The 8,807-nt window shown below is 33.3% G+C and overlaps 1 protein-coding gene across 1 annotated transcript; it reads right to left on the bottom strand.

The window, feature by feature from the left end:
• Nucleotides 1-1,815: 1,815 nt before the first annotated feature.
• Nucleotides 1,816-8,488, bottom strand: LOC133321492 (endoplasmic reticulum mannosyl-oligosaccharide 1,2-alpha-mannosidase-like). Its single transcript, XM_061530582.1, has 7 exons — nt 8,387-8,488; nt 8,046-8,294; nt 3,423-3,960; nt 3,222-3,370; nt 2,881-3,072; nt 2,548-2,735; nt 1,816-2,478 (listed from the first exon to the last, which is right to left on the bottom strand). Exons 1-7 carry the CDS (start codon nt 8,486-8,488, stop codon nt 1,830-1,832), a joined length of 2,067 nt encoding a protein of 688 aa, XP_061386566.1. The 3' UTR covers nt 1,816-1,829.
• Between the last annotated feature and the right edge of the window lie 319 nt (nt 8,489-8,807).

Here is an 8,807-nt window from a genome sequence, read left to right as displayed (position 1 = left end):
ATTGATAAGAATATGTCATATCATTTCGGATTTACTCTCTTTGAGTTTATATATCGGTTTCATAAAGCAGCTTATTCGATAACGTTTATCAAACATGAGAAATTTTCTAATTTGCATTAAAAGAACTTGTTTTAAATCAACTCTAGGGAAAACTAGAAAAATTCTTCGAACTAATAACGAAAGTTTCACGAAAATACCTCCATTTATTGCGAAGATATAAGTATTTGAATTTTATCTTGTGTCAAATTATGGTGCCTCAAAGTGATTTTGATGAAATTTTGGTTGCCGAAAAATCGCCCTGAAAATTCAGATTTTACGGAAAGTAAAATTTCTTTGGTAGGTAATTTTGATGTAATAGGCGACCAGCATTGCGTAGCAGCTGTATTATGATTCATGGACTTAAAAAAATACTACGCCGTCTCCTCTAACTAATACTGAAAAATTCTTAAAAATATCTCCACTCTCTGCCGATATATAGACATTTAAATTTTAACCTATGTGGTGGTATACCTGCTACGAAGTACTGGTCGCCTGGTACCTCAAATTCATTCTGAAGGCATTTTCTAGTGCATCCAAATTGACCAGCAACTTCAGCTTTTGCGACATAAAAAAAAATCGTTGGCAAGCTATTTTGAGGTAATAGGCGACCAGCATTGCATAGCAGCTATATTATAATGATTTGAGCTATTTCCATGATTCTTTCACTGTTAGTCAATGTCAAGTGTTAAGTTTTTATATTTTATAACTATTTTAACACTTTCGAAATCATAACTAATTAGCCTACATACATATGTACAAAAACAAGAAAAAATTTTCAAATTTAATTTGATACATATGATACAAACTTGATACATATACAAAATAAATGCATAAAACCCTGTTTTAAATACAACTTACCTTATATAATACATCCGTATTTTTTATTTGCTTTAATTTATTATAGATGCCCAGAAAAAGAAAATATATACTCGTTGATTTATTAAGAAAAATCTATTGTATATGTGATTTATTCGGCAAATAATAGAACACAAATTACTTTTAAACCAAAAAAAAAAAAAAAAGTTTAGAAATATTCTTTCTATTGTTTCCATTTACGTTTGATTGTTTATTTTGAGGTGTATTTTTATTCTTCTTAAACACAAAATGTAGAGACACTGTGAAAGGAAATAAACCCATAATAAAATATAAATACATCAAAAAGATATTGATTTTATAAATAATATTGCTTTGCATTTGTTGTGATGATTTAAATAAGATTGCCATAAATGAGATTTAAATATGAGCGAATATATGTATAATAATTGTGGTTGTGTGTTTGATTAGATTTCTTATTACTCTTTACTATTTGGTATTAAAGATACATTGCTGTTCATATTGATTTTTGTTTTTGTTTAAGTAATTTAGTGCTATTTTAGCTACGAATACACACTACACAATTACTAAATTGTACATAGAGTTGAATATGTCTCGTGTACAATATTTGATAGAGAGCACAGATATATAGTTGGTTTACCATTAGAGATTCATTATTATTATTATTAACATAAATAAATTATATATATAGTTATGATGTTTACTTGTAATGAGGATCTAAGTTGTTTCATTACATTAGTATTTTTTATGCACAGCACATATTTAGTACAAAACATCTTAGACAAAAAAGATGATACGTACTTAAATAAAAAAATAATAATTATTCATATTTTTGAACTGAATGTATGGTAAAGTATTTACAAATTCATTAATATTCAGACTTCAGATACTTGCTATGTGTTAATTACTTATGTTAGTATTCCATTTCTACGCGTTTTTTTGTTAATATTGTTAAATTAATTTTCTCTTATGGGCAGGGGATGAGCCTCCGTATTAAATACCCATTTTTCTAAATCTATTTCTTTGGGATTATTACTAAAGAGTAGATAGAAATACTTTAAGGTTTCGCCCAACCAAAAACTTTCCATCATATCACGTGGTCGTGTATTAAATATATTCTTAACATTACCAATCGATGAATAGCCATGAGCTACTTTAGTATATTTCTCGAAAGCCTGGAATATATTCCAACCCATATCCTGATATGTACGATTCCCAGTCAATGCATAGAAATAATACAGACTTTCGACAAATTCTGGCCTTAGTAGATTGTGGGCATCATTTGGCTTAACATAAATGTCGAGTTCTTCACTTTCGGTCAAAGCAAAATAGGAAATTTCTGGAGCTAATTGTGTTGGCTGTTTCATATAGGTTTGATAGCAAGTCTCCAATAGATCCTTAGCGAGTAATAAATGTGAATCAGGCATACCATAATGATGACCCAGCAGCAATGTACCGGGTAGATAACATGTTAAGTGGTCCATTTTTGGTTTAAATTCTTTGCCATTAATTAATTCACCTATATAGACATGATTTTCTTTTGGAGTTCGTTTTAGCAATTGCGAGAATACACCATCGATGGCTTGTATATAGTCCGAAACCAAGCTGTGTGTGAGAAGAAAGAGAAATTTTGTGAGTAAAATAAGACATTATTTGTCATTAAAAGAATCTTACAAATCATTTCCTTTGTGGCCAGTTTGTATCCATTGTTTTACCAGATATTCATAGTATGAATCCCCTCTGGCACCCAGCGAAATGGTGGCATAATTTCTAAATGTTCCAGTATTGGCATTTATGAATATCGGAACCAAACCATTATTCTTTTCGAGGGCATGTACCTTTTCGTTAACGCGATGTGCAACCTACAAAGAATAATACAAACTATTTATTAATATATTCTAATTACAAAATAAACGTGTTTTTAGTAGATTTTTTTAGGTAATTTTAATATTCTTTAATAAATTTAATTTGAACAATTTTTCACATATATTAAAAATCTTTACTTACACTTTCATAGAGGGTAACATTGGTGAGGCGACTTAAATCTCTAAATTCCAATTGGATTGTGGTTACTTCACTGGTCGAACTATCTGGTGACCATTTAGGAGCGTGAGCTGATAATGCTGCTAAATTCACATCGGAGTATGGTATACCAGATGGCGATAGAAAACAAGGCAATAAACGATTACCCAACTCAATCTAATCAAGGATAAAAATACAATTGTAAATGAAAACCTAAACAACTTTTTTCATAGATAGCTTAAAAAAATAAATGTAATTTAAATTTCTTTCTGTAAATCCAGCAGGGAAGGATTTTGTATTTTAAAATATTTTTATATAAGACATACCGATTTTTTAAGAAAAACTTTGTCGGCACTTAAGTGATATGCAGATAATAATCCTCCCAGGATACGGATTGTAACTTCAAATAAGTTTACATCACGATTAACATCGAAATTTAAAAATTCATTGACCCAATTACGAGCTTCCACAAATTCTGAAAAATAAAAATTATAAATAAATCTAAAATATTAAATAATTATCTTTACCATCTTCCAATCCCATAATATACATGGTATCCAATGAATCGATAATTGTTAGTCCCAAACCAAACCAATCATACGATGATTCAGATATGGGTTTCAAATTATCATGACCCCATGCATATTTTTTATAACCTTCCCATGAGTGACGGAATGCATTGACCACAGCTTCTTGTCGTTCATTATTCGGTCCGTGAAAATGTTGCTTTTGCGGCAAATGTTTCAAATCTATACGACCCAAAAATTCTTCAATTGTTACACCATTCGATGCTGGCAGTGCCGTGGGATCTTGTAGGGCAGCCTCTATGGAGGTACGATCTTCATCGGGATTATTTGAATGTTTGGGATTTATATTATTTTCGTTGTTCAAATCATTATTAAGTATACTGGCAAGTTGTGCTGTTTCTATGGGCTTAATATTTAAATGTTCTTGTTGTGGCTGTTGTGGTTCTCTTTGGGTTTGCGGAATATTGACAACATTTTCAATATCTGATTGCGGTTGTGGTTCTTGTTTTTGCGGTGCTGGTGCCGGTAAAATATTCTGCTGTGAATGAATTTTAAAAAGACAATTGTATTACGTATCGAATTGAATGAATAGAAATAAGCCTATATAGAGTAATGTTGCATAATTAGAGACGTCGGAAGCCAAGCTGTTTTCGATTAAATAATAATTTGTGTTTGAAATTTGCTTTCCTAATGCAAGAAGCGGAAATTATTATGTGAGATTTATTATTTTCCAAATTTGTTTATTAAAAAAATAAATAAAAAACTTAGTATTATACAATTTTTAATGCTTAAAATTTATTTTTGGTATTTATTTCAAGCGAATATGAGAAAAGTGAGAAATAACAAACTCGTCTACTTTCGCCAGAAGTCTTTCTTCCCAAAACATATTTCCCACACCGATATTTTGCTTTATAGTGTTTGAAGCAAGTCGTAAAACTATACAAGGCTATTAGTGATAACATTTTTGGAAAAGATTTTTAAAAACAGAATCATTGTTTTCATTCATGAGATTGTTATCTTTTATATTATTGTAAGTACCAAATGTGGACAATAAGTTTTGATATTTTGTCGCCGTTTTGAAATAATGTGTTTTCATTATCTTCCGACATTTATATTGTTACTTAGATGCTTTAGATATAAATAAAGTTATCAATACTACCTATCGGATATTTAAAATGGGAGTCTATTTTTTGAAATAACTAATCCATTTGAACTATATTTAAAATTTAATAAGAACGTTTGTACCTGCTATCGATTCTAGGGTCAGTGGAAAGTTTAACGTTTTTTATAAAAGATATATATTTTTACATAAGGCTAAACATAACTCTTATTCTTAAGGGATAATGTAAACTTGGAGTATATACAAGAAATGAGATAAACGATCGGAACGATCGATCCATAAGCCGAGCTTAAAAATGATTTCCAGGCGCGTCGGTCTTTTGCACAGTTTTTCCAATTTCAAAGATCATATTCGGCAATGTTGTCTTCCTCTTGATCTTTCCATCTTATTCGTGACCTTCCCCTTCTGGGTGAACCTTCAGCTGGTTCGCTTTTATATGCCTTTTGGGCTGGGGCATCTTCATCTATTCTCACAACATGACCTAGTCAACGTAGTCGCTGCAAGCTCAATACGTCTAACAGATACTTCAGATTCATATAACAGCACGGGTAGTATCAGCGTCATGTAGAGTGTGAGTTTGGTCTGGCGGGAGGTGTCCTTGCTTTTGAGTTGCTTACTTAGTGGTCTAAGTAGGATCTGTTGGTCAACACTATCCTTCTCCGAATTTCAAAACTGATGTCATTAGTTTTATTTATGGCGGTACCAAGTTATATAAAATCTTTGACTACCTCGAAGCTGCAATTCTCAAGTTCCACAGATCCACTTTGGCAGACTCCTTCTCAATTTGTTCAAAGGTGGCTGTTACCTCTAACGATGTTCGACCCATTATATCGATATCATCGTCGAATGCGAGTAACATGTGTTGTTTGGTGTACAGAGTGCCATTTCTGTTCACATTTGCGTCTCGTATGACCGTTTCCAGAAGATGTTAAAAAGATCACACGACAAACTATTTAAATCCTCGTTTTGGTATTGAAGGCCTCCGATAGGTCCTTTCCGACTTTAACTTTTGGCCTTGTGCTACTTAAAGTTATACTGCAGAGTGGTATTAATTTTGCAGGAATGCCGAACGCAGACATGGCTTTAATAACGGATAAGGCTGTCGAATGCGGCTTTATAGTCGACAAATAGGTGCAATGTGTCGATGTTGATGTGTCAATGGTTGATTTGCCAGGTCTGAAGCCGCAATAGTATGGTCCAATAATGTCATTGACCATTTGCTTCAGTCGTTCACACAGTACACTGGATAACATTTTCTATGCGATGGGAAGGAGACAAATTCCTCTATAGTTGACACATATCATCATCGTGTCTCCTTTTTTTGTGCACGGGACACAGGAAGCTGAGGTTTCAATCATTGGGCATACATTCCTTTAGCGAAATTGTACTAACCAGCTGGTACATGCTCCTGACCAGCATCTGATCACCAGTCTAGTTTGGCTAGTAACCCAGCGGCTCCTGCTGCTTTATTGTTCTTCAACCGATTAATTGCTTTTCTGACCTCACTCTATACCGTCATAAAGTTGAATGTGTGTAATTAATACTAAACACAATATCAACAGCATAAAATGCTTTTCATGAAATTGTTATAACTAAATCGTAAAGCGACTGCAAAATATCCCTGATAGCCCAATGACTTTTTTATATTTGAAGTCTTGAGTCGTAGTTGTCAGGTCCAATATGGATAAAAAGCTTGTCAACCATACATATTGAGTGTATCGAACTTCATATGATGCAATTTAGGGCATAAGTCTAGTTTAGGGCCCCCTCACAGATCATTTTGAAATTTTTACCATATGTAGTTCTTGGAGCCCTGAATACAGGAGTATACTTTTTTTCTTGCCGAAATCGGTATTTCCGGAGATATGGACCTCCAATGTTCTGTTGGGACCCTTGTATTTTCTCATAATTTAATACAATGTTTATTAAGAGAAAATTTTGTCGCGTAGCCAGATTAGCTATCTGCCCATAGGAGAAAGTTTTAAATCCCCGGCCGAAGGCCCGCTACCCACAAACACTATTCTAATTAAAAGGAGGTTCTATCGCGTAGCCGGTGTTGCCATCTGTCCATAGGAGAAAGTCTTAAATCCCCGGCCGAAGGCCGTTCACCCACAAACACTATTCTAATTAAAAGGAGATTCTGTCGCGTAGCCGTAGTTACATTTTTGCAACTTGTGTTCCAGCCGCATTTAATACACATATACATATTGTTTTTCTGAAGGATCGCGCGGAATTTTTGAGACCCATATCTCAGAAAGTATGAACTTATTTGATATGAATATTATATTTTTGTAATCAGGGCATTAAATGCTTTAAAATGATATCCATATTGCCTTAGTGGATTTTAAAAATTTATGAGAAAATACAAGGGACCACACGGAACTTTGGAGGCCCATATCTCCGGAAATACCGATTTCCACAAGAAAAAAATATACTGTTATAATCAGGGCCCCAAAGACTACATGTGGTAAAAATTTTCAAAACTATCCGGGAGGGGGTCCTACACTAGACTTGTTCCCAATTTAGCTTGTTGACAAAGACATTGAGACGAAAATGCTCGTCGTCATCCAAGATGATTATTTTATTGGAAGTTTGGATAATGTTGATTCAAACAATTAAATAATGACGTTATTCGATTTCAGTCACTGTGTTAAGGCCCAAACCTATCTGCGTAGTATCATCCAATATGCTTCTTTGATAGAATTCTGGAATTCGTGGATTTCAAAGAATCAGCGAATATAGAATGTTGAGTTCTTCAGGTCTTTAAAGTATATGAGACACAAGTAAAATATCAAGTAATGATATTTGGAGAATACCCAATTCGAAAGTATGACGTGTAGTGAAGAAACCTGGTTATTTCTCAACACTTTCAACAAAAATGTCTTGCGCGACGGGTTTCATTATACACATCACGAATTTCCTTAAGAGCTCCAATTTTTTAACAAGTTTTGCATTAAAATGATTAAGTTTTGCGAACTGTGACTCCAAGATGTTCACAACTTTTGTATTAATATTAATCAAATAGGTAGTTTCTACTTATAAAAAACCTACATTACGGCTAGACAAATCGATCTAGCTCTTTATGCGCGTCCTTCTCTCCAAGGTCGCCAACTGGATTTTTTAAATGCTGACCAAAAACATCTGTATTTGCTTATAGCGGTTTTAATATTTCCATGCGTAAGAATAGTTAACATGTAGAAATGATATGTTCCCTGAATCAGGTTAATGTTTTAGAGCTTGAGCATGACACACATTATTCTTCGAGGGTTAAGGTGTCAATAACTTCCCTACCACAACAATTTACAAGTAATCTTATCAACTAGAAAACATATATTAAACCAAATACTTAACAAATCAAAGCACCCTCTTATCATAACTAGACATGGTTATAGATTTAACTAATGTCACGGTATTTATCGGTTTATTGGAACCAAGCAAAGCAAACACATAAGCGTGCCCAAGATAACGAAAATACTGTGAAACAATCATTTATTTACACTTACCTCCAAATTAGTGTGCGATAAATCACCTGCATTGCCTTGTGAAGAAATTACTTTATCGTCGCTGTGACCCTCTCCTAAATTATTTCGTCTAACGGCAGCTTGGCCTGTGAAGGGTAAACCATTTGTATCCAAATTTACACCATTCTTTGCTACTAAATCTGATGGCAGTAGGAATACAAAACTTATACACATGGCCGCAATAATTAAAATGATTAGATTTCGTTGACATCGTGGCAATTGATTCCATGACTATACAAATTTTGAAATACGAAATTAGGGGAAAATAAAAAGGGTTTAATTAGTACAACAACAACACAGAAAATAACATCAAAAAAACTTACACGCCTGAGACTTTTGTTACGACTTCCGGAAAGCCCAGCTGATGACGATGATGAGGACGATTCATTGAGTGTCAATGTTATGTGATCCGATTTTTCCGACATTTTTTGATATTTTGGCAACTAGCAGCAAACACTGGGCCCTACAGTGTCTACTGTGCAAAAGATTGATTTGTGTTAGCAAGCAGCAAAGTGGCTATTTTCAGATGCATTGATTGGTGTTGTTGGTGGTGATATTTTTTTTCACTTGCTGCTATTCAATGCCCTACAAAAAGGGATTTTTCACCTCTAAAATATCGACGATACAAACAATCTAATACACTTTGGGATTTGGAAATAGGAAATATATATCACTTTATTTCATATTTTATTCATTTTTCAAGTATTTGATGTTTTATTATATTATTTTTCTATTATATTTATC

This window comes from Musca vetustissima, unplaced genomic scaffold, assembly GCF_032173495.1.
Source record: "Musca vetustissima isolate MV318-11 ecotype Yass unplaced genomic scaffold, APGP_CSIRO_Mvet_v1 utg876, whole genome shotgun sequence".
NCBI lineage: Eukaryota > Metazoa > Arthropoda > Insecta > Diptera > Muscidae > Musca > Musca vetustissima.
Note: the sequence above shows the minus strand (reverse complement) of the source record. Positions and strands in the feature narration are given on the sequence as shown.